Genomic DNA, 26,735 nt, shown 5'->3' with positions numbered 1-26,735 from the left:
GGTGGATTAGGTCTGAGTAATCTTGAACTCTAAATCTGAATGGATGTTGCCCTTGTTCAAGTTGTGGTAAAGGAACTCATGCTAAAATATCTGTTCTTGGAGTCCTAATGCTTCAGATGTTTAATTAAAGCACTGGAACATAAGCTTTGATGTTTGAAAAGATCAGCTGTCCAGCAGAAATGGCTTAAGGATGCCCTCTTCAAAAATACAGGTAGAATAAAACCATTCTGTCATCTTCTTAATGATTATTCTTAATGATAATCTTCTAATTGAAAATTTGATTCAATTCATGTTCTTGATAACGGGATAACCCTTCACATAAACAGCATCCTGTTTGTAGAAGGGCTTCTTTAATCCTTCCCTTTTTGCCTGGGGAATTTATAAAAATTAAATATTTAAATATGTTTTAGAGCTATGGACACTAAAACAGCCATCAAGTATTTCTTCCAAAGCTACCAGCAGCATTTGACAAATTCAGAGTAACTCCACACATGTTGAGCTCCACAGGTAAGGTAGACCAGTGTCTGGATATGAATCATACTGAGGGTGGACCCAGTCATGAAGAATGTGATGACAGCATGCATGGAATTTTGTGACGTTATTGGGGCGGTGTGGCAAGGAACGGACTGTGCTTTGATTCTGTATGAGCATGAGCATGAAAATTCAAAAATAAATCTGCATGCAATGTTGCCCATGCTAAGCTTTCTGACTCTGTCCATAAATCTAATAAAAAGGTTAGTACTGTTTAGCTTGATCTTGCTGTTTGCACTCTGTTATGGGTAGTTATCAAAAATGGTGACGTGTTTTTTTTCTATTTGAAACCTTTTTTTTATTAAAACCTAAAAGCTATGCTTTTAAAGGAAATGTGGTGTGTATTATGTTAAGAGATTAGTCAAGTTATTTTCTTCAAGATTTTCTGGAAGTAGGCCCCAGGTCAACAGTATATTTGTGTATATGCCAAACTTCAATGAACCTGGCTCTGAGTATCTTGCTATATTAGGGGCTCTGGTGTTTGAAAAGATACTGTTATAGTTCCTATGCATTTGGTGAATAAACTGGCCAGATTGGATAATAGGGCTGTGCGAAATGTCTACAGCATTGCCCAGTTGGTTCATGTTCATACTGTGGTCAGTTATTACCCCCCAGGTCTGTGGTGGCAAGTGATGGGGGATCTTCAGTCCTGCTGCCTGATAAGAGGCAGCAGTTGAACAAGCACCCATGTCGTGAATTTTGCCAGTCAGCAGCTAGAGGTGCAGGGCCACAGAACCCCCCTGAACCTATCACCATGACAGCTGGCAGGCTTTGTGACCTCAGCAGGGGCTACCATCTCTGCAGCTTTCACCCGGCTGCACCTTTACATACACACAGTGTCACCCATGTCATGAGTTTTGCTTTCAAGAATTTGAGGTGCAGTTCCCCCAAATTCCCTGCACTTATCTCCTTGAAACTTGGCAGGCTTCATGTGCTCAGAAGGGGCTACCATTTCTGCAAGTTTCATCCAAATCAGGCCATAAATGACAAAGTTATAGGGTGTTTCAACCTTCCCCTTCATAGCCTATGGGTGAAACAGTGTCGAAATGGCAAAAGTTTCAACTTGCCTCATTTTGTTTCAGTAATATCTGTTTCGTTTTGATTTTGCTGTTTCGACCTCAAAACAGTGTCAAAACAAAACTGGTGGCAAAATTTCACATAGCCCTCTTGGATAACACTTGTAGAAGCTTGTATCAAGAAAAGTCATAACACTTGAGAGAGTCTGTGGCATTCAGAATCATGAATGAATCCTAAATACTTCCTTCCAGGTTCTATGAGTCTTCTGTGTTATTTAACATATCAGACCTTGAAGTGGTGGGTATGAGTGGATGTTGAGAGAGGATGACAAACATGGGGGATATTTATGTTATTTTTTAATGATCCTCCAGATTTCAAAACCTAAGTTTGGTCCCTGCCTTTTAGGAGGGCTGGAATGGGTACCCTGCAAATGTACCTTGTCCATCCTTGTTCTAGTCTCTAATGAAGTCTGTGGCTATCATCAAGTGGTGGCTGTCATGGTCCACTGGGATGTCTGACTTAGTGGGCAGAGCTGGGAGTGGGACTGGGGATTGGAGGGGCGAGGATCAGAAGCCAAGAGTCAGAAATGAAATCCCAAGCCACGGTAATAACCAGAATGAGGGCTCAGGAAGCAGGCTGAGATCAAGCTGAAGTCCAAGGGGCAGGATGCATAAAGAATCAGGAATCAAATACCAAGCCAAGGGATCAAGCAGAATCAGGGCTCAGGAAGCAAACCAAGGGCAAGCCGAAGGCCAAGGAGCTGGATTCACAATCAGGATACCAGAGGAGTTACCAGAACAGGAGCTGCTTAGGGACTGGAGACCAGTAAGAGATGCAGCAAGGTTCAGGTGCTGGAGAAGTTCCTTAAAAGCAGACCCAGGACCAATCAGTGGAAAGGGGCTAGATCTCAGATGGCCCTGGTTAGTTTATTAGGTTCCGCTGAAGCAGTTAATCAGGCTGCAGGGCATGAGCCTCAATTAGCCTCATCCTTACAGTGGTAACACTAGGCTGGTGGCACTGCAGAGTCTTTGACTCAAGGGCGGGTAAAATACAGGACGAAGTTTTGGTATCTTTGCATTTTCTAGAAGGGACTTAAAGGACTGCCTTCCAAACAGCATGTTCCCATGCCACCATTTGGGACAACCCAAAATCTCTGACAAAAATATGCATTTCAAGGCAAGGCCTAAAATAGTTTGTTGTCACCAGGAGTGAGCATACAGTTCTGGGTACATGCTATTTGAAACTACATCAAAGCACTTGATGGTTTAAATGGAGTAAATATGATACACTTGCTTCAAGAGACATTCATGGTCAAATACAAAACATAGGTAACCTAGGCAGATGGCCCATTTCCCAGTTATTTGATGTGACAGAATACAGTAAATCAAATTCAGTGAATTGGTTGTCTCGTAGGATATGTCCAGTGAAGCAGTTCCCTTCCCTGGTTGTTCATAAAGCAGAAATGATGCTGATGTGTCTAAATGTATGGTTTATAGTGATGATTAATTAAACTATTGTAGATGAAAACCTAATTTGATATTAACTTGATTTAGCAACTTGTAGAATGCTGTTTCAATTGGTCTCATCGTGGCTTTGACAAGATGTGGTCTCATTACGGTCTCTGTCTTTTCTCTGTAGTTCTTGTGCTAAAATGCATCACCATGTAATAAGACAAAGACTAGATTAATAAAATATGGAGCTCTTTAAATGATACCTATATCCATCTAGGTACTTCTGGGATGCCATAATTCTAGCACAGAATACTTTTTTATTTTGAAGACTAGTTTCACGTTTAGAGATCACTTTTTGAATGGGATGGATTTTTGCAACCAAAAGATAATTGTTTTTAAGTAAAACTAACTGAAGATACAATTTTATGTAAATTTTACATGGTCAGCATTATTTCTGTTTTATGGTGTTTGTGTGTTTATGAGGACAACCTTATTTAAAATATGTATATGTAGGTATGTGCATATTTTAGTGAGGACAACTTTCATTCTTATTTAAGTACAGAATTTATTTCTGTTCTGTAATTTGTTGAAGGATGAAGTTGTCTTCTCTAAATATATACATGTATATGTGTAACTTGAGATCCTGAATGGTATTATTTTCTTCCCTCAGGGGATAAGTAAAGGACTTCAGTGAAGCAGGGTGATCTGGAATACAGATCTTCATCATGACCGTATTCCTACACAGACAAAACTAGGTCTTACCCCTTCCCCTCCCCACACACACACACTGCCTTGCTCATGAAACACTTGTAATCCCTCCCCTTTAGGAGGAGACTGCTATCCTGGACCTGACAATAATCTTTAGGTCTGTTATCTCCTTTCTGAGCTTGATCAGTGCCTTATACCTCATAGGAAGTTGTACCCTTGAGGCACCCATTTAATAACAAAATATTAAGTGGCGAATGAGGGACGATCCCTTTCTGAATAGCCAGTATGTACCCTGAGGGGAGAGTGTTAATTATCCTTGTTTTAGCCTGCATGCATACATATGCTCAAATTGATCATGAAAACAACTATTCCCTTTTAAAATTCTAGATTGTAGCAGTGTACCTTTGGGTGCCTGCCACTTTAAGGGCTGAAAGCAGGCAGCCACCAGATGCCTAATTAGGGCAGCAGTTTTAGGGCCCAGATACACAGGCTGGGCCAGCAGTCTGCTTCTGGCAGCTAAGGAAGCAACATCAGGCTGAGCTGGTGTTCCTGGAACATCTTGGAGGGAAGGGCAGAAGCTATGGGGAGGTCTGGAGGCTCCTGGTCCTGGGCATGACCTAAAACTGCATCCTACCAGGTAAGGGAGGTCTGGCAGGGCTGTCTGTGGTGGGACAGCCCCCAAGAAATACCAGACTGGTTACCCCCCTCCCCCCCCTCCGGTAAAAGGCGCCTTAACCCTGGCCCCCACCATCTGGTGGATAATTGATGAGAGTCGTGGGAGCCATGGGGCCAGGTGTGCCCATTAGTAGGCACCTGAGCCCAGCAGGGACAAAGGGTACTGGAAACCCTGGAGGGGGGTAGTGGTGTTGAGAATAGTGACTGTGTGTGGATCCTCATAGAGTAGGGTGCAGCAGAGCACCTGAAGGACTGTGTGAGTTGGGGTGCACAGTAGAACTGCAGAGGGCGGTGTGAAGGACTACACCAGGGGCATACCAAGTAGGGCTGCTAATGCAGCTTGAAGGGCAGTACATGGGCCAGCCCCATGAGTGAAAACAGGAGTAAGCTGCCCAGTGAAGGGCTTGGGACAGAATCAGGCCAGTGTTCAGCACAAGGTGACACCACATAGAGTAGGGGAGCATGAGTGAACTGAAGGTGCTGCATTTGCTGTGTCATAGAGTTAGTAGGCAAGCCTGATGGCCAACAGAGGTCGCTCAAGGGAGCAGGGCAGGTTGCAAGAGGCCCCCTGTGAGAAGGGGGTGGAGTGAGTGTGGAAGAGGCCCAACAATGGTCTGAATTTGCCCTGGCTTCAGACCAGGGAGCAATATCAATCTGGATGCCATCTGTGAGGCATGGACCGTGGTGTAGGGGAGGTTTGGAGCCATGGATAACACCCTCTGGCATCAGAGTAGTCTAAGGGCAGCCTCCTGCATGCTTTATAATTTAAACTTTATATTTTAAAACATTAATGTCATGGTAGGTGAGTTAAGGTTGACTGCCGTAGGCAGGTAGGCAGGCCAATTAGAGATCCAGCCTTGAGTTTGCCCCCTGTCACACAGACATACTAACTGTTAGCACCTGTAACCTTAATGCAGTCACCCTGCTCGCCCCCGCTTTGCTACAGCACTGGGTGTAGGCAGATGTTCTACCTACCTGTAGACTCTTCTTGGTTTTGCTCTGACATGCCTCCTGAAAATGGAGGCACATGGCACAGTTCTATGCAGTAACAGTGGCATTTATATCCAGGCTGTCACCACCAATGGCTAGAGCTGGCCTGCATACCTCTGCTTTCAGGGGGCACATCAGAGCCAAACTTGGAAAAGCTGCAGTAGAAACAGCATGTCTGCCTGCATACTACAACACAGGCACATGCGCCTTTCTGCTGCAGCCACTTCTTAGTTCAGCTCCAACATTTCACGCCTTGGCAGTGGCAGTGCCAGTGACACAGCACCCGTGGCAGATTCTTGTGGTACCCCAGTTGCGAACCACCACCTTATGGGGACAGCAATTGCCAGTTTTGTGAAGTTGTACATCCTTGCACTGAAGCTGGATAAACCTTCCATTAATTTCACTAGCTGATTCTGTGGGTTCATACGTTTGGGCAGCCCTTTACCCCTGAGTCGGTGAAGTCATGTTTCGTTGGATGTGTATTCAGAGCAAATCAAACTTTCATTTTAAATTATGAAACCGTGGTCTCAGGATTTAAAATATGCAGTGAAATGCTGATTGTCAGGCCTCATATAGATAAACCTATCACTTACAAGGCCGTAGCTGGTTGTCTCCTGTATGAATAGTCTTCCATACCCAGTAGCTTTTGTGTGTGGAGAAGTCACAGCTTACTTTTTCCACTGAGGTGGCTAACAGCCATCTCTGAATAGGAGTTGGGCCCAACCTGATCTTTAACGAGTGTTGAGAGTCAGCTTCATCACTGAAAAGGTTGTCAGCAGACAAACCTTTCACTTTTCCCTAAATAAACCTTTGCTCTTGGGGTTGTCCTTGAATATGTCCATATTGTCTTTCATCAAACAAAGTAAAGATGTTTACGCAGTTAGGAAGATTTCTGCTTCCTAGCTCAGCTGAATGTGGGGCTTGTACAACAGGACACAATCACTGTTTGCTACATGTTATACCATACCAGAAACAAGTCGTACTTCTCCAGAACAATCTGCATTTCCTCATACTTTCAACAGGTTTGCTGATAAGCAAACCTAAGATCATAGTACTGGAAGGGACTTTCATGAAGGCATTTAGTTCACCCCTCCCCGCCCTCCTCCCTTGGCTCAAGGCAGGATTATCTCAAGGCAGGGAAATCTGGGTGAGGGGGATCCCCTACCCTCCATCAATGCTGACCTTGTGAAGGAACACCTTGAGAAGCTGGATACCTTCAAGTCAGCTGGCCCTGACAATCTGCACCCCAGGGTACTCAAGGAGCTGGTGAGCGTCATAGCCCAGCCCCGGCACGGATCTTTGAAGACTCCTGGCGCTCCGGTGTAGTGCCTGAAGACTGGAAGAAGGCCAGTGTGGTGCCGATCTTCAAGAAAGGGAGGAGAGTGGATCCGGCTAACTACAGGCCCATTAGCCTGACTTCTATCCTGGGGAAGATCTTGGAAAAGTTTATTAAGGAGGCCATCCTTGAGGGACTGGCCCAGGCTAACATCCTAAGGGATAGCCAGCACGGGTTTGTTGCGGGTACGTCTTGTTTGACCAATCTCATTTCCTTCTATGACCAGGTGACCTATCACCTGGACAAGGGAGAAGAGATTGATGTCATATATCTTGACTTCAAAAAAGCTTTTGATCTGGTATCCCATGATCACCTCTTGGCCAAACTGGCCAGTTGTGGCCTTGGCTCCACCACGATCCGCTGGCTGGGAAATTGGCTTCGTGGTCGGACCCAGAGGGTTGTGATTGATGGCAGTCACTCATCATGGTGCCCTGTGACCAGTGGGGTCCCTCAAGGCTCTGTCCTTGGACCAATACTGTTCAACATCTTCATTAACGATGGGGACACTGGAGTCAGGAGTGGACTGGCCAAGTTCGCCGATGACACCAAACTTTGGGGCAAAGCATCCACGCCAGAAGATAGGCGGGTGATCCAGGCTGACCTGGACAAGCTCAGCAAATGGGCAGACGAGAACCTCATGGTGTTTAACACCGATAAATGCAAGGTTTCTCCACCTTGGGAGGAAAAACCTGCAGCACCCTTATAGGCTCGGCAGTGCTACGTTGGTTAGCACTACAGAAGAAAGAGACTTGGGGGTCATCATTGACCACAAGATGAACATGCGCCTGCAATGCGATGCTGCAGCTAGTAAAGTGACCAAAATGCTGGCGTGCATCCATAGATGCTTCTTGAGCAAATCCCGGGACGTCATTCTCCCCTTGTACTCGGCCTCAGTGAGGCCGCAGCTGGAGTACTGCGTCCAGTTTTGGGCTCCACAATTCAAAAAGGATGTGGAGAAGCTTGAGAGAGTCCAGAGGAGAGCCACGCGCATGATCAGAGGTCAGGAAAACAAATCTTACGATGACAGGCTGAGAGTCATGGGACTCTTTAGCCTGGAAAAGCGCAGGCTCAGGGGTGATCTGATGGCCACCTATAAGTTTATCAGGGGTGACCACCAGGATCTGGGGGAACGTCTGTTCACCAGAGTGCCCCAAGGGATGACGAGGTCGAACGGTCACAAACTCCTGCAAGACCGTTTCAGGCTGGACATAAGGAAGAATTTCTTTACTGTCCGAGCCCCCAAGGTCTGGAACAGTCTGCCAGCGGAGGTGGTTCAAGCACCTCCATTGAACACCTTCAAGAGTAAATTGGATGCTTATCTTGCTGGGATCCTATGACCCCAGCTGACTTCCTGCCCTTTGGGCAGGGGGCTGGACTCAATGATCTCCCGAGGTCCCTTCCAGCCCCAATGTCTATGAAAATCTCTGGCTAAACCCAGGGTTCAAATTACACTCCGACTCTTGGGGGGGTCTGCGGCAGTGTCATCTGGAAACTGGAAGGAGCTGCCACTGCCACCTGAGCTACTTAGAAAGATGCAGGATGGACCAGGGGCTCTGGTCTTATGGGAGGCTCTCATCTCTTATGGGGAGGCTCAGCCCTGCCCCCCACTCCAAGCTTCCCCATATTTCAAACCCTGGCTAAACCATCCTAGTCAAGTGTCTATCAAAAATTTCCATGGAGGGATGTTCCACAGCCTCCTTTAGGTTAGAGATACATGTTGCTAAATGAAGCAGATCACCTGTGCCAAGATGTGACTTGACACAACTGATCTGCTTTACTGGGCAAAAACCACATTGCCCTTGGATCTTCCAGAAAAATAAGCAACTTGTTCCTTGCTTACAGAGACATGCCATGGCAATCTCTGTAATGAACTTCTGGAATCAGGGAAACCCTGACTTTCCCTGATTCCAGAGACATGCCCTGCAGATTGTTAGGGCTGCATCTCTGGAAGTGGAGAAAGCTAAGTACATACTCCCAGGATTTGAGGGGCCTAATCCTGCATAAGAATTCCTGGAGAGTGCAGGACTATGCCTCTCAAAAAAGAGGAGGAGTGCAGATAGCTGCCTAGGAAAGAGGGAGAGTGCAGGTAGCTCCTGCTGCCTGTGTTCTCGCACCATAAAGCAAGTAGACATTTGCTGCAGTAAAGAAACACAATTTATTACTACCTTGTGTTCCAGCTACATTGTGGTACAACAAAAGGTATGGACAGAAATGGACATCTATTTGCTGTTACTTTGTGGCACCATAAAAATGTTTATGGCAACACAAAGGTGAAAAAGGTGACATCTGTTTTCACCCTTTGGTAGCCTGTTTCAATGCTTGACCACCCTCTTAGACTGTAGATTAAGAGGAATTTTCTGACTAAATTTCCCCTGCTGCAGCTTGCGGCCATGCTCCTAGTCTTATACCCTACAACCACAGAGAGCAGTCTATCTCCATCTTTTTTATAATTACCATTCCAGTATCTGAAGACTGTTATCAAATCCCCTCTTCAGTCTTCTCTTTTCTAAATTAAATGGCCCTTGTTCTTTCACCCTTTCCTCTAAGTCATATTTTCCATGTTTCTAATAATTTTTGTTGCTTTCCACTGGATTCTTTCCAATCTGTCTACAACTTTCTTGAGGCGAAGGGTCCAAAATTGGGTTCAATACTCCAGGTAAGGCCTCAGCAGCACCAAATAGAGCAGAAGAATCACTTCCCTTGATTTCATAGTTTCATAGTTTCTAGGGTCGGAAGGGACCTGAGCAGATCATCTAGTCCGACCCCCTGCCATGGCAGGAAAGAATACTGGGGTCAAATGACCCCAGCAAGATGTTCATCTAACCTCCTCTTAAACACCCCCAGGGTAGGAGCCTGCACCACTTCTCTTGGAAGTTGGTTCCAGACCCTAGCCGCCCTGACTGTGAAGTAGTGCCTCCTGATATCTAACCTAAACCTACCCTCTGCCAGCTTGTGACCGTTATTCCTGGTCACTCCTGGCGGTGCTCGGGGGAACAGTGACTCCCCCAGTGCCTGCTGATCCCCCCTGACTAGTTTATAACAGGCCACAAGATCCTCCCTCAGCCTTCTCTTGTGGAGGCTGGACACGTTCAGGTCCCGTAGCCTCTCCACATAGGGCCTGCCCTGCTGCCCCCTGATCATATGAGTGGCCCTCCTCTGGACCCTCTCCATCCTGTCGACATCCCCCTTGAAGTGTGGTGCCCAGAACTGGACACAGTACTCCAACTGCGGCCTGACCAGTGCCACATAGAGGGGGAGGATCACCTCTTTGGACCTGCTCAAGATGCATCTGTGGATGTATGACAAGGTGTGGTTGGCCTTCCTAACTGCTTCCCCACACTGCCAGCCCATGTTCATCTTGGAGTCATTGATGACCCCAAGATCCTTTTCTGCCTCCATGCTGACAAGAGGGGAGTTCCCTAACCTGTAGGTATGGTGCCGGTTGTTCCTCCCCAGGTGCATCACCTTGCACTTGTCTGTGTTGAAACCCATCCTATTCTCGTCCGCCCACCCTTGTAACCTGTCTAGGTCTGATTGTAGCCTGTTGCATCCTTCCAATGTGCCCACGTCCCCCCACATCTTCGTGTCACTGGCAAATTTGAACAGGGTGCTTTTTACCCCCTCGTCCAAATCACTGATGAAGATGTTGAACAGTGCGGGCCCGAGGACCGAGCCCTGCGGAACCCCACTGCCCAAGTCCTTCCAGGTTGAGAAGGACCCATCCACTACCACCCTCTAGGTGTGGCCCTCCAGCCAGTTGGTGACCCATTTGACTGTGTGGGTGTCTACACCACAGCCCCCCAGTTTCTTAATGAGAATGGGGTCAGAGACAGTGTCGAAAGCCTTCTGGAAGTCCAGGAAGACTATATCCACTGCTACCCCTGCATCTAATGATCTGGTGATCTGATCGTAAAAGGCCACCAGGTTGGTCTGACAGGACCTGCCACTGATGAACCCGTGTTGGTTGCCCCTAAGCATGCAGTCCCCTGCTGGCCCCTCCTGGATGTGTGCCAGCATAATTTTCTCAAACAGCTTCCGTAGGATTGAGGTAAGACTAACTGGCCTATAGTTTCCTGGGTCCTCCTTCCTGCCTTTTTTGAAGATGGGGACCACGTTGGCCCTCTTTTAGTCCTCCAGTACCTCACCAGAGCACCACAAGTGCTCGTAAAGTTGTGCCAGGGGACTTGCAATGACCTCGGCCAGTTCCTTTAGAACTCTAGGGTGGAGATCATCCGGACTGGCTCACTTGAATACGTCCAGCCCCTCCAGAAGCTCCCTAACTAAATCCTCGCTAACCCGTGGCCCAGGTGTGCCTCCCCCGGGGCCCGAGGGGGGCCCAGCAGGGAGGTGGCTGTTCTGGTCCCTACTTAGGAAGACGGAGGCAAAGAAATCGTTAAACATGTTAGCTTTGCCATCTGGTGTGACGACCAAGTTTCCCATCGCGTCCTGCAGGGGCCCCACATTACCCGGGACCTTCTTTTTACCCCCTGCGTATTTAAAAAAGGACTTCTTATTGTCCTTAATCTGGGAAGCTAGTCCCAGTTCCATCTCTGCCTTGGCCTTCCTAACTACCCCCCTACATCCCCAAGCAACTGCAGAATAGTCCTCCCTGGTGATGACCCCTTCTTTCCATTGGGTGTAAGCCTCCTTTTTAGCAAGGAGACATTCCCGGATGCTTTTGGTGAGCCATGGAGGCTTGTTTGCTCTCCTGCTCCCTTTGATCCTCGTTGGGATTACCTTCCTTTGGGCTTGGAGGATCATCTCCTTAGGGAGCGACCACTCTCCTTGGACACCTGGCTCCCCTCCCCTCCAGGACCTCAGCGGTTCTCCGACTATCCTCCTTAGCTCGTTGAAGTTTGCCCTCCTAAAATCTAGGGCCGCTGCCTTACTGCATGCCTTTGCCACCTTGCGCTGGATGGTGAATTCCAGCAGGCGATGATCGCTGTCGCCCAGGTGGTCGAGCACCCGCAGCCCCCTCACCAGGTCATCACCCATGGCCAGCACTAGGTCCAACAAGGCGTCTCCCCTGGTGGGGCTGTGCACGTCCTGGGTTAGATGGAGGTCCTGCACTCTGGCCAAGAACCTATGTGAGTGTTCAGAACTGGCTGACTTGTTCCCCATACTACCCCTAGTCCCAGTGTTACCCTGGCCCCTATCTCTTACCTGTTTATTCGCTTCGCTCGTTGGTCTGGGCTGGGCTGTAGTTGTGGGTGCTGTTTGGTCTGGCAGTCTGATGTTTCCTCTGCTCTCATCTTCCCCTTCCCTCGACAAGCCTAGTTTAAAGCTCGCTGGAGGAGGTCCACCAACCTAGAAGAGAACACACGCTCACCTACCTTTAGGGGAAAGGTGGAGCCCATCCCATCCCAGCATGTCTCTCATCGTGATGTGCCAGTCATGGCTGAGGAAGCCAAAGCCCTCCTTGAAGCACCATTCCTGTAGCCACCAGTTGGTCTCCGCGATGCACGTTTCATGCCGTCTGCCTCGTCCACTCACTGGCAGGATAGAAGAGAAAACTACCTGTGCACCCATCTCCTTCAGCACGCACCCCAGAGCGTGGTAATCCTCCTTCAGGTGATCAGGGCTCCTCCTGGCTGCATCATTAGTGCCCACATGGACTAGGACCATGGGGTAATAATCGGTGGGCTATATTACAGTCTGGAGCATCCCTTTCACATCCTGAATCCTCGCTCCAGGTAGGCAGTATACCTCGTGTGCTGAGGGGTCCCGGCAACAGATGGGACCCTCTGTACCTCTCAGGATGGAGTCACCAATGACGATCACGCGACGCTTCTTCCTCCTGGCCTTCTTGCCTCCTTCAGCTAGCACGGGACACAGTGAACATGGAGTTGCCATCTCCCCGGTTTCGTCCTCTCCTTCCTCCTCCTCCAGGGCTGCCAGGGCTTTGTACCTGTTCTCCAGCCAGACTGGAGGAACTGGTGCTGCCGTGTCTCGAGCAGCCCTGGCACGGGAGGTGACCGTCTGCCACTTAGCAGTGGAGGGCTCATCTTGAGGTGCATCCTCCTTGGTCGTACAACCTTGCAGGGAAAGAAAATATCTGTCAATTTCCTCCTCTGCCTCCCTGATTCCCCTCAGCCTGATAACCTCCTCCTGGAGCTCCCTCACCCATGCCTCCAGGGCCTTAAGGTGGGTGCCTGCAGGACAGGTGTGGGGGTCTCCAGTCCCTGCCCCCCCAGGCCTTGCTGGGCAGCTCCCGCAGGCCAGGGGGTTGAGGGACGCCAGCCCCTCTGTGGGCTCCGTCTGGGTGGAGGCCTCAGACAAGCCCCGGGAAGGCCGCGCCCCCCCAGCAGGGGCTCTGGCAGCTATCCATGTCGACAACATCGTAGGAGTCGCTGAGTTTCTAGCTGAGTTCAGGTCCTCTGACCCGCGCTAACACGAGTCAGCCTCTGGGCCTCTCCTGCTCCCCCTCTGGTGCTAACGCCGGCGCAAACACCAACGCACTATTCCAGACCGCGCCTGTTTGCATGCTTGGGAGCATGGCTCCCTACCGGCTCAGCTAAGAGGGATCCGGGGGGCTTCCCCTCCGGATCCGGCTCAGCTGCGTCGGCCCTTCTGCCCCACTTACCTTAGGGGGATCAGCTGCTGCTGCCCCTGCTGCTGCTCCGTTTGCCTCTGCTGCTCTCGCCTCTGCTCCGGGTCAGGTAAGGGGGCATACACGTGTGCCTGTGTCCTTCCTCTCCCCGCTGCTCCTAGCTCCCGAGTCTTGATTTGCAAGTGACACAACTGGTAATACAAGCCACTGTGCTGTAGACTTTTTTTGCAACAAGAACACACTCTTGGCTCATATTCAGGTTATGGTCCACTTGAAATCCCAGGTCCTTGTCTGCAGTACTCCCACCTAGCCAGTCATTTCTCAGTTTGTATATTCACATGCAGTTATTCCATCCAAAGCATAGACCTTTGCATGAGTCCTAGTTCGATTTCATCTGGTTGATTTTTTTTTTTTTGGACCATTTCTCCAGTTTCCCCAGGTCATTCTGGATCCCAGCCTTACCCTCCAGTGTAAAGCAGTATAGCAAAGTTAGCATTCATTTGCGAATATGGTGTGAAATTTAGATAAATTTTCTAAAGCAAAAGATGCAAACAAAAATCAGAAATACCTTGCTTTTTCCAAAGGTCAGCCTGAGAGGGGTAAAGCTGCTTGCCTACACAAGAAGATATTTGCAATTAATGTAGAATGGTTTCTATGAATGACTGGTGCCTCCCAAGACTGGGGTGGCAGCGGGGGGGGGGTCACAATTTGTGGGCAGCAGTGGAGTGGTGAGTGGAAACCGCCTGCAGAAGATGGCGGAGGTGGCTGGGGAGGAGTGGCGAGCAGCAACAGTCCACAGAACCTGGCGGAGGTGGTGGTGGCCAATCTTGTGGGGAGAAGAGGGGGCATATGCCCCCCCCATGCCTCCCCTACGATTTGCCTATGATGGTTTCCTGTTCTTTAAGAATGCACTTGGCTGCAAAATGCAGCCTTGTGGCTTTTACATAGCTCTATTTTGGGAGGAATTGCAGTGATAACTCTACGATCACAGGAAATCTTTGTAGTATAGGACAAATTTTAACCCTAGTGGAAACCATATGGGGGACTGTTGTCCAACACAAGGTGGCTAGGAAAGGCTGAGGTAAGTACAAGTTTGACACATTGCCCCTTTTTACACATAGTTTTCCAGTTAGTGCTTTGTGACATGGATTCTTTCACAAAGTGGTCAAATCCTCACTCAAATGTCAAGGGTTGATACTGGCATGCAACTTTTCTAGGAGAGCTATTACTACAGCATCAATCAATATTGTAACTACAGGCAGTAGCATAACTAGAGCAGGACAAGAGGGCCATCAGCTCCAGGCACTGACTTAAGATGTCACTATGTCCCCTGTCCCCAGGAGTCTTTCCATGGCATATAGAGCCCTGAGTAGCACAGCCATAAGGAGCTGGGTAGAGGGAGTGGCATGCCCACCAGTGTATCAGCTGGGGGATAAGGAGGTGGAATGATGCCCCTTCCCTGTGGGGACTATGACACGGGGGCTCAGCCCTGCCCCTGCGGGTGAGGGAGCAAAGGGACACCAGGAGCAGTCCCCAGTGCCACTACCAGTCCCTCAGCAGCTGCAGGCCAGCCCATGCTGTTAAAACAGAAGCAGTTGCAGCTGCTACTCAAATGAGGAGAGCCCAGGGGAGACTCTTTTTTTTTTCTCTCTCTCTCTCTGCTTTCCCCCCACCCCTTGCTCTCTAGTGGTCAGTACAATTCCATGCTCCCCACCCTTACCCTGGATACTAAAAAGCTTGCAACACCTCTAGTTAGAGGTGGTATTATAACCACTAGATAATATATGACATTCATGATTTCTGAACTGCCAAGTTATGGGACCTCTAGATATTGATCAGTGAGTTTGCTGCTGTATAATTTATAACATCCTTGTGTTGATGCCCTGGAGGAGGAATGTGACTTGCTTTTGCCAGATCAACCAAGGGCAATTGGAGCTGCAGTGCCATTCCTGAATCAGGAGCAGAACTTAAACTCTGCAGAAGAGGGGCATGGATGTGTGTGTGCATGTGCACATACACATGCATGCACAGAAGAGCGCTTTAGAAACAACAAACCTGCATATCCTCCTTGCAGGACAAGAGCCAGCCCATGCAGTATCATGCTTCCTGTGGGTTGACACTTTTATGTTTCACCTGGTGATCCTTCCCCTAGCACTCAGTACTGCCCTGAAAGTGGACAAAGATGGCTAAAAATCGCCAGTCGTACTAGTGCTTCCCCTCAGCACTCTCTAGGCTGCATACGTTCCTGACCCCCCCGATCTTCAGTGAAATTCTGCAGTTCCTCTGAGGTAAAATGCTTGGGTTTTGCTGTTCTTAAAAGCACTTTTTATAGACTTGTTGAAAACTTGTATTAAGTTACAGTCATGGATTACGAAGGTTCCACTTGAGTGGGGGAAGTCTGATTTCTATTTCACCCGTGCAGATGTAGAGTAACTGAGTTCAAGGGAGTTTATTTCATTTTTATACTGATGTAACTGAAGGCAGGATTTTGCTCAGAAAGAGTTAAAGAAAAATGTTTAAATTGTTGGACGATAAGCACATTCATCCCACAGTCAAATTTAAGCTGGGTTGAACATATATATTGCATTACAGAGTTAGGATAATGTTAGGTTACAGATAGGCTGGAGCTCAGAACACTGGTTTCTGTCTTTTCCTTCCTTTCTGTACTAAAATTGGTGTGTTGTAATTGTGCAATGAAATCCTAAAGTAAAATCTGACCTTCCAGACAAAATTGCCCCACAGAGAATACATATGAGCCACGCCTCTTCCATTGGCAGTGTCATTGTTTAAACAAGTCACAATATCATTGTTGGAAAGACAAAAGAGAAAAAATATTTTAAAAGAATGAAAGCTGCACCAGGTCCTTTGTTTTCCTCTTTGGACACCAGACCAATAATTCAATTTTTATTTGAAAAGTGCCAAGTTATCAAAGTCAGAATGTCACAGGCCAAAGAGAGTGAATGGCTATAACAAATTCAGTCTGGCACATGGTGTCCTGTAAGTTTTGCACCTTTGCCAAATGGGCCTCATCCTATTTCTTTTTCTAGCACTTTACGCTGGGTGAGGCAGATGTAATGTTTGGAAGTTGTGTCTTTGGGCTGCACTATTTATGTCCTGCAATCAGTGTTCCTGCAGTATGGAAAAGATGTAATGGTAGCTCCCTAGCCTTAGATTGCTACTGTTAGGCACCTTGGCAAGTACACCTCATTTATTCATCATTCACTTCAGTGCTGTATTAGAATTGTTTTAAACCTGGGAGAGTGCAATGTCCTTCTTTCCCCAGTGGCAAACTGCTTTCAAGTTTGACGAGAGCCTTGTATTTTTCTTGGAGCTTTTGTTCTTTTTTTCACTTATTTATATACAGTGTAGCGAATAAAATATTATTGAAGAAGTTGTCTGTTTTTGTGGGTACATCTACATGTGCAATTAATGCAAAACAATAAACTATGGCACATAGTGCACCAGAGTTTATTGTTCCTGGGCACCACATTTATACATGAGCCTGGGACCACAATATGTTGATCTGGATCAGAGCTGGCAGGGGGCCCAGGGAGTCAGTTTGCCAGCCTGGAGTTGCTCCTACCTGGCTCAATGTGCTACCAATGTGCTACCGAGGAACTGGCTGAGGCATGAGGGTGCTCCAGTGTGGGGTTAGACAGCAGGCAGCCTCCACACTGAAGCACCCTTGTGCCTCAGCCAGTCCCATCAGCATCTACACATACATTGCTATGCACTAAAGCAAGTATTTACAAGTACTATCCTATGGCAGGGGGCCGGACTCGATCTGCTCAGGTCCCTTCTGACCCTAGAAACTATGGCAGAGTGAATTAGTTTACTGCAGCCTAATAGGGCTGCACATGTAGACACGGAGACTTTACTGCATAGCTAATTAGGTAACTGCAGTAAATGCTTCATGTAGACATGCCCTGTGACTTTAAAGGAGTTGGTCTAATTTTTTAATGTTGTGTCAGCACCTAAAAGCCACAATCTGAAAGATCCCAGTTGTACTAGGTCCTGTATAAACAGGAATTTATTGGTTTAGGAAAATGTACAGGATCAAGAAAACAACCCTTTGGGTACCAGGTTTAAAAGAAAAATTATTCTTGCCACCTACAGGAAACATGTTTACATTGATAGAGGGTATGCCTTCTAATGAACTAGGGTGTACTAAAGGGCATATATTTGTTGTTAATGATGTAATTTCCAATAGTTCACTTCTCATCCAACTACTGAAAAATGGGAAAGTATTGCATGCCATACAGTAAATGCATGAAGCAGCTGGTCTGTCTCAGGGAGTAAAAGGCAAGTTGCGTTTGTAGGAGCTCTGGATCAGATCTTTTGTTCTTTAACTCTGAAGTATAGCTAACCAAGTGCCATTTTATTCAAAGTTTTTAGCACTGGCATCTTACATGTACTCAATATTCAGAGCTTCCACAGCAGTGAAACCAAATGTTTTTTGTATCCATCAACATCTATCCTTCTTATTATGTTGTATTGGCTTTTGTGAAATCAACAAGGCCAAGATAAATGTAGCGATGCCACCTTACCAAAAAAAAAATATCCAGCAAACATAGTGAGCCAGCACCACAGTGCTTGAGCCCTGCCCTACGACCTGCCTCTCCTGTTGCTAGTGATAGACACCTGCCTTCCAACCCCCAAAGTACATTTTGTTTCTCTGTTTCTTCAGCTGCTCTGAAACCAAGCCAACTTGCTAAGGGCCAGATTCTGATGATCATTCTGATGCACACATTCCCATTGATTTCAACAGTCTATTGCTGCTGCATGAATAAGTGTGGCAGAACCTGACACCAGTGAGTAATATTCTGAAGGTGAAATGCTGGCACAAGGGAAGTGGATGGCAAAATGCCCATTAACGTCATTGAGGCCAGGATTTTGCCCTAAGCATACAGTCTAGAGGCTCAAATCCAGAGACAATGAGCAAATGTCACTTGGCCCAGTTCAACTATTGCTGATTTCACTTTTAACTGACAAAAGAAACGATCCACAATGCCTGACTTACTGAAATGCCTGACTTACTTTCAGTACCTCTTAATTAAAGCTGTGCAGGGTAGTTTGCCAGTCCTACAAAATTTCTCAACATTTCAAAATTGTTCCCATTATGCATTGGGATGAAACTGAGAGCTTTTGTAGGTTTTGCTGAAGGATCAAAGAGAGGAAAGCAAGAGCCTGATGGACTTGGTAGTCATACTTTATTTGGGGTGTGGGAGATCTGGTGTCCAGTCCCTGTCAGGCCTTACTCAAACCAGGAACTTGAACCTGGATCTCCTATATCCTAGATGAATGCCTGTAACCGTCAAGCCATTTGCTATTCTGGGAGGGGTCTAGAGCTGAGAATTTTTTTTTGGTGAAACTTTAATCAAGGCTTGCATGTAAAATTCCCAAACACATGTAATATTAATCCCACCTTCCCCCTCTATGTCTTCTCCTGTGTGAACAAGTGTAAGTGCTTCTTATGATCCTCTGTACCCTTAATTTATCCCCTTATCTACCACAGAAACTTGAGCCTTCTTTCATGCATGGTTATATGCATGGAAAAATAGTGGCTAAATGAATGGCCAGTGTAACAACCTACAATGGAAAATTGAAAGCCCAAGCTTTCCCTTTTCCAGGACACCTCCCCTTCCTCTAAGACCCACACTGCAACCTGTATTTGTTTTTCTTGGGCAAAGAGAAATCAACATCAGATATATTTAGTACAGTATTTATTTTACCACAGCCAGCCTTATGGGGGGGCGATGTGGATGATCGCCCCGGTGTTGTAGTCAGTGGGGTACCCTCCGCACATATGCACACATACATCAACAGCCTACACTCCTAACAGCACTCTGCTGCCACCCTGCCCAACCCTGGCCAGTCGGCGCCCCAAGCAGGAGGAATGGTGCCCAGCCCAACCCTCCCCCCACCTCCAACCCCTGCTCAGGAGGAGCCGGACCAGGCACTTGCAAGCAGACTGGCCTCTGCTGCAGTCCACCCGGCTTGCCTCCTACACAGCAGCAGTGGTTCCTGCCTGCCCACCTACCTGGTGCACCATGCCACTGTGCCTTCCTGCTGGACTGTGCCCCATGCCCCTGCCTGCCTGCCCCTGCCTTTGCCTGCAGCAGCATGGTGACTGGGGAGGTGGTGGAGAGGTACTAAAATATAAGTTTGTCCAGGGTATCATTTCCCCATAAGTCAGCTCTTCATTTTACATTAGAAAAATATTACATGGTGCCCCCCCTCCTCCCTCTTAATGGGAATCCAGGTGGTAGTAGGAAATGTTTCCTTTGGACCTGTTGAAACATGAACTCTCTCTCCAACACTATGTTACCAATTTCAGCATCACTTTCCTAGCTGTGGTACTTAGTAGCATGACTGGGGCAGTTTCCCCAGGCACTACTGGGGTGTGGGGCAATGACATGCTGAGTCCTTAAACTATGTCCACCTTAAGAGGCCCCATATGATAAAAATAATCCATAAAATCCACGAAAATGGATTTTCTTGAAATTTTAAGATGAATTATTGTTATGCCTGAACAAATTTATAAACTCAATATGAATAATAACTGTGGAGCCATATATATGTATATTTTTGTCATATTAAAGTGAAAATATCCATGGGGTTTTTTTCTTATTTAGAGGCCCATCATATTGTGAGGCCCTAAGCTATATCTTAAATAGTTTAAGCCTAAATCTGACACTGGGTGGAAGGCACAGAGGCAAAAAACAACAACTGCCCCCGCAGCCACCCAACGTGTCATAGCTGCTTAGAGTATCTGGCTGTGTTGTTACACCTCTGGAGATACTCGTGGGAACTCCTACACTCACATCTACCCCTATGCTCATAAGGCTTTAGAGAGGGTTTGGATGGGTTTGAAAACTCTTAAACAAGTATATGGGATAATGATTGCAGGAAAACTTTAAAAGTATGAGCTGCCACACTGAGAGGATGCATTTTTCTACATTCTATTTTTTCTGCTGACCTACTGAATTCATTTCAGTAGAAGCAAGAATTCATTTATCATCTTCTTTTTCATCTGTGATATCCTGCCATGATCTAGAAATTAACTTCCCAGTAATTGCAGCTACCTTTCTCTTGCTTGTTTCCCTGACAAAGAATATGGGCAATTGATGCATCTTTTCTGTCTTAATTGGTATGTTCTTCAGCAGATTTTAAAAAATGGTTTTATATGCATTTTATGCAAATGGTTTGCAGGCTGTCACATTCTTTGTTACTTGTACACTGTGCTAAGATGTCTTTCTGCCACATATTCACTAGAAAGGTTGCTGTGCCCTTTTTTCATTTTCAAATTTTATTTTCTTTGCTTCTTTAGATAGCAAGGTGCATAAGGGACGACTCTCTCCAGGCATGCTTAATGCCACAACCGGGTCCATCAGCTGGAATTCCTCAGGTCAGCCTCGGATTAACTGACAGTAGTTCATGCTTGGAGGAGATGGATTTAGCAGATGAAATCTTCATTAACAGTGCTGCATTCTTCTCCAGGTTAGTGCTCCTTCCTTTCTATAAAATGCTTATGTGAATGTGTTTAGAATCTGAATATTACTGTATGGCTGGAACACAAAGCAGATGTGTAGCTTTGTAGCAGTACAGCAAATTCTGCTGATTCTCAGATTTAACCTTAAAGGATCCAGTTTCTTCCCCATTCTGTAGGGCCTGCAAGGTGTTATCATTTGCTTCAAATAGAATGTTTTGCTCCTAAAACAGAGAGGAAATTATTCACACAGACTCGAAAATGCCCAAACACTCTTTGCAACGTGGCCACAGAGCCATTTTCATAATTGCCTCAATTTTACATTCCTTGGTTGAGGGGGAGGAAGGGGAGATAAAGGGCAACTTTAAAACACTAATGTTGTGAGCCAATGAGTATAGCTAAGAAAAATATTTGTATTTCTTAACCATGCTCTCATAGAAGGACTTGAGCTGTTTTGAGGGTTTGCCCCAGTAGTTTTTTAAGGTACACTTAATGTTTTATGGAAACAAAATTAATTAATTATGGTAAAACATGATTTGCCAGTGTTTTCTTTATGTACTGATGTCTAGTGCTGATTGCAGTCCTACTGTGTTCTTTCTGGATACATGAGTTCATGCAGATATGTATCTAGATACAGGGAATGCTGCAAAATAGAGCTACAGTTATTTAAAATGCATATCCCCCTCCAATGGAGCAGTGCACACCAACACCTTCTCATGTGCAAATGCAAAGAAGATAGTTAGTTTTCCATCAGATGCAATTGTACATGTATATAAATGTAGCCTGTTTGGTAAAGGTTTGTAACTGGGAAGTGGCAGTATGTCGCAATGCTATGGAAGCTGCTTAACAAAGGTTAAGACCAATATGTGGATATGTTTCTTGACTAAGCAGCACATGATTATGTAGTCAGAGAGACAGGAGGTTTAGGACTTTAAGATGTGATTGTCATTAGGTAAAAAAGACACTCCTGTGATAGGACACGTGCTACAGGAGGGCATATTCTTCTAATAGGGTTTACAGAGCAGTCACTTCTATAAGATTAAACAGAAGGAGGAAGAGGACTTTTAATGCCTGTACATTTGCCCAAGTGTAATGGATCTCTGAGGAACTTCAAGGTAAATCAGTATCTTCATTAGTATTCCATGGGTTATATCAACCCTTCAGTGCCCCTACTTTAAGAGAAAATCCCTGTGTCTCTGCTGTAGGCAGAGGCCCCAGGCTACTGTAAAAGTGATTTAATTCCACTACAACATAGGGAGATGGGTTGGCCCACACAGTGAGGTTGCACCCCATGTGTGTCACGGAGCACAGTGCTGCAGTTGCTTTCTGTAACCCAGTGCAGAGGGAAAGCATGGATGGGGCTAGTAGATACCTAACAACATAGAGACACCACTGGCCATTCTCTTCTAGACAGGGGAGATGGAGTCACTGCCCAACACACTGCACAGGAGATAGACAGAAGTTCCTCATCACACTGCCTTCTAATAATTGAAAAGCACAGCAGATGTTACAAGCCTTTATTAGGCCCAATTTAATGCCTTATTGGAAATCTTACTCAGTTTTGCGGTGCAGGATTTGTAAGTACAGTAACAACAACTGCCTTTTAGCAAAGAAACAGAAATCTTTTAAGTCTTGCATATTGTAACTGCTTATCCTTCCAAAAAACAAAAAGTAACTTTATGAGAAGCCCATGTTTTGAAGCAACACAGCACAACATTAAAGCTTTTGTGGTATGAATTCATCCTTTTCTTTTGTAGTGTGTGATTTGCCACATGATTACCGCTGAAATATGGGACAGAGTGTATCCTGTGTTGGCTTGATACAGGATATGGGACATTAAGCACCAGATGAGGTTCGTTTTTAATTAGGGAGGAGTGATCGATTTCCATGGAAACTAGCAACAGGCTATGAGAGGAAAGTGCTCTATTTTATTTGGGAAATGAATTAGCTGTAAATTCTTGCTTGCTGGCAGTTCTGTTTTGTTCATTAGCATGCCAGTTTCCTGCCCTGTGTCCCAAGTTGTTCCTGACATCTTTGAGGAATTGGGACTTGAAATTGTAAATCTGCCTTGCAACTTCTCTCTCAGCCAACATAGGCTGCAGCTGTGGCTGCTGTGTTGTATTTAGAGGTACCTTTCATCCTCCATCCCCCTAGCTCCATACTGCTACTTCTACTGAGGCTTCTCTGCTTCCAGTAGTGCTACAGAAGAGGAACGCAGCTTCTGGCACTACTGAGGATATCAAAAATACAGAGAAGAAAAGAGAGGGCTGCCTCTGGGGTACCCTGGTGGGCAAGCAAAAAGAGTTATGCATAGTAGAATGCCTGGCAGGGCAGACTAAATTGGGGGGTGTAGTAGATACACTGGCAGGGAGGGCTAGGATTCAGAATGACCTAGACAAACTGGAGGATTGGGCCAAAAGAAATTTCATGAGGTTCAACAAGGTCAAGTGCAAAGTCTTGCACTTAGGACAGAACAATCCCATGTACTGGTACAGGCTGGGTGCTGATGGGCTGGGCAGCAGCTCTGCAGAAAAGGACTTGGGTTACAGTAGACAATAAACTGAATATGAACCTGCAGCGTGTCCTAGTTGCCAAGAAGGCTAACGGCATACTGGGCTGCATTGGTAGGTGTATTCAAGGAAAATAATTATTCCCCACTATTCAGCACAGGTGAAACCACATCTGGTGTGCTGTGTTCAGTTTTGGGCCCCCCACTACAAAAAGGATGTGGACAAATCAGGGAGTCCAGCAGAGGGCGGCAAAAATGGTGAGGGCAGTGGGGCACATAACTTCTAAGGAAAGACTGAGGGAACTGGGCTTATTTAGCCTAGAGAAGAGTGAGAGGGGATTTAATAGCAGCTTTCAACTACCTGAAGCAGGGTTCGAAAGAGGATGGAGCTAGGCTATTCTCAGTGGTGGCAGATGACGGAACAAGGAACAACCGTCTCAAGTTGCAGCAAGGCAAGTTTAAGTTAGATATTAGGAAGAATTTTCTCACTAGGAGGGTACTAAAACACTGCAATAGGTTGCCCAGAAAGGTGGTGAAAGCCCTATCTTCGGGGGTTTTCAAACCCGGCTGGACAAAGCCTTGGCTGGGATGATCTAGTTGCGGCTGGTCCTGCTTTGAGCAGGGGGTTGGACTAGATGACCTTCTGAGGTCCCTTCCAGCCCTAACTTCTATGAGTCTGTGATTCTATGACCAGTGCCTCAGTATACAGAAAAAAGGGAGGGGAAGCAATTTCTGGATGAGGAGAGGATAGGAGTGGGAGATGCCTCATAGACATGCCAGAGGAGGGGAAGAAACACCTTCCTTCTGCCTTCCCAAAGGTAGTGTTTAAAAGAGTGTAACCATGAGTCTGGACAAGAAGAGCACTCTTGGATTTTTACAAAGAAAAAAGGAGAAAACACAACACATTGGAAGGAAGGAATTATTCTGCCTGGCAAGTCTGTGATGGTCTAAGCTTTGAGGTGGCAGCCTGAAAATAGCTGGAACAGAAGGCTTCTCTGGCATCCATTCTAGATTTCTGTGCGTCTTTGAGATTTATTGATGTAATTGTTTTTGTGTCATACATACAGATACATGTACAGATTCTGAGATAAGTTGTATAATTGTTATATGCATTGTATGATTTTCTTTGGTAGAAATAATTGTGTTTACCCAGTTATTACAGGATCAGTATTATAAAATAATAATGGTTGCTCTTGGAGATATCAGTCCTTTGTTGCGTGAAAATGCTAATTGCTGGTATCCTTTGTTTTGTCAGTTCTCAGACATCAAGAGGATAGGCATGTTAGAAGAAGATAGATGGATAGCCAGCCTTATTAACTACAGATGCTGATAGATATTTGAATTCCCAGCAAGAACCTAATCTGTTATGGCTTCCTTTTAGTCTGGATTCAGAAATAGGCAAAAAGACTGATCTTGCCACAGGCTTCCTTTGAGGCATGCCATAAAGTCCTTCTTTGTCCCAGTTTCCCTGACAGTGAAGGGAAAGAGTAACACTTGATTTAGAGGAAAGATGTGGAAGTAAATTCAGTACTGTTTGCAAGGTCACCTTCAGATCAAAGGAAATTATACATATTACTGTGATGCTTAGAGAACTGGTCAATATGGGACAGCAGCATCTGGGGCTACTGTATAAGTATGACCATACAGAAATCCTGTGTGAGTAACTGTTTGGCATTTTTTACCCATGAGAAATGTGTGGAAAGTGACATATATTTTTGTAAGATGTACGAGCCCTTCTCTGAATTGGTTCATAGAGAAGCATTTCTGTGAAGCCAAAGCAATTTCAAGGCACTTCACCTTCCTTCAACACCCCTTGAACTTTTGAAGATCCCTTTCCCCAGTGAATAACTGTTTTCATCAAAGCTGGGTAAGAAAAAGGAGGAGTGACTGGTGTTTCATAAGAGATACTGTCTACTTACCATCTTAATTACACCAAATTGTGAGCTGGCCATGACATGCTGCCTGTTCTATTTAAAAAAAAAAAAAGGATAGTATTGTGTTTGTGCTCAGGCTATCAAGTACAGTGTGTTCAGAAACTCAGCTTTGAGTTTGACAGAAAAAATGGACAGAAAGAGTGGTTCTTTTTCATAAAAGCAGTGTTAGCAACAATATCCTGGGCTTGTCGTAATACACAAATTCTTTGCCTTCTGATATTTGCCCATATGGGAGCGGACAGAGTATGTGGAATGGAGACAGCATTTCCCTTGAAGTGGCAAATTTGGGAATTCCTTCAAATAACAAGTGCCTTCAAATGCAGGGAACAGGACTTGTTGGCCCAGTGAGGCCCCATGCAGTCCTATGTTCCTATGTATCCTCTGCCATGTATGGAGAAGATTTGTGGTTCCAAGCAAAGTTTCCCCTAGCATGGTAGTACGCATATCCAAACCTCTGCCACTGAACACTGAGCAGTACTTACTGGCATGTCTCCTTGCTCTGTTGGTGGTTTCTTGGCTCTGTCAGGAAGGAGGGTCACTTTACTGTCTCTGGTTCTTTGTGGGAAAAGGGTTTCTTGGAACTGCTGGGGAAAGAGAGGTATGAAGCTCTTGTTCCTGCCCCATAACTTCTCTTCTTCTGCTACCATCATTTAAAAAAAGGCAAGGTTGGTGGGGGGAAACAATTGATGGATTTGATCAGGGCTGGGAGCAGACAGGGAAGACATGGAGCTCCTAATCAATTAGCCATCAGACAGGGCTCCTGTGTTGTGGTTTGGAAAAATTAGTTCCTTACAGTACCTCTTTCTCAAAGTGTATTTCTCCAATTGTCTTATCCCTTGATACATAGTACATTGCCCCAAAAACTCTGATGTAGCACAGCTTTTTTCATGGCAGATTTAAACAGTAGCCAGTTTGCCACTGCTACCCCTATAGCTCCTATCTAAATGGGGGAGATTTCAGCTGGAGGGAAGAGATGGTCAGAACAAAAATGATGAAAGAGATGAATAAAGAAGCAACAAAACTAATCTCTTTGGTAAAGGTGTTAAACTTTCCACCTAAAATATCACCTAAAATGGATTTTTTTTTTATTTCCTTTGGGTAGAAATGCATTTTACTTTTTTATTTGGTTTCATTTCTTCCAAACCATCTCTGTTCAGTTTACATTCTGCTAAATTATATTGTTCTCAGTCTGGAACCAAAGTGAATGGTTATACCATTTAATATAAGTTAAGAATTTGCTATATTAATTACAGGAAAGGGCTTTAGAAAAATAGATCTGAGAATTTAGATTATTTTCACTTATTTTAGGATCATAGGAATGTAGGGCTGGAAGAGATCTTGTAAGGTCATCTAGTCCCCCTGCTCAGGTCAGAATTGTCTCTGACTATGCCATCCCAATAAAACATCTGTCTAACCTGCTGTTGGAAAATTTTCAGGGATGGACAGTGAGCAACCTGTCCCAATGCTTAACCACCCTCCTAGTTAGAAAGTTCTTCCTAATCTCCAACCTAAATTTCCTTTGCTGCAGTTTGAGGCTGTTATTCC

The 26,735-nt window shown here is 45.9% G+C and overlaps 1 protein-coding gene across 4 annotated transcripts in view; it reads left to right on the top strand.

Moving 5' to 3' along the window:
* Window positions 1–26,735, top strand: part of FAM13A (family with sequence similarity 13 member A) — a 267,752-nt gene that overhangs the window by 126,758 nt on the left and 114,259 nt on the right. For all 4 annotated transcript variants that reach the window (XM_090037061.1, XM_090037060.1, XM_090037059.1 and 1 more), the window contains exon 7: window positions 20,589–20,758. In XM_090037061.1, the coding sequence (XP_089893187.1) occupies window positions 20,589–20,758 (170 nt within the window). The remainder of the gene's footprint in view (window positions 1–20,588; window positions 20,759–26,735) is intronic.

This window comes from Crocodylus siamensis, chromosome 2 (genome assembly GCF_052110815.1).
Source record: "Crocodylus siamensis isolate JL-2025a chromosome 2, ASM5211081v1, whole genome shotgun sequence".
In the NCBI taxonomy this organism is placed as follows: domain Eukaryota; kingdom Metazoa; phylum Chordata; order Crocodylia; family Crocodylidae; genus Crocodylus; species Crocodylus siamensis.
Note: the sequence above shows the minus strand (reverse complement) of the source record. Positions and strands in the feature narration are given on the sequence as shown.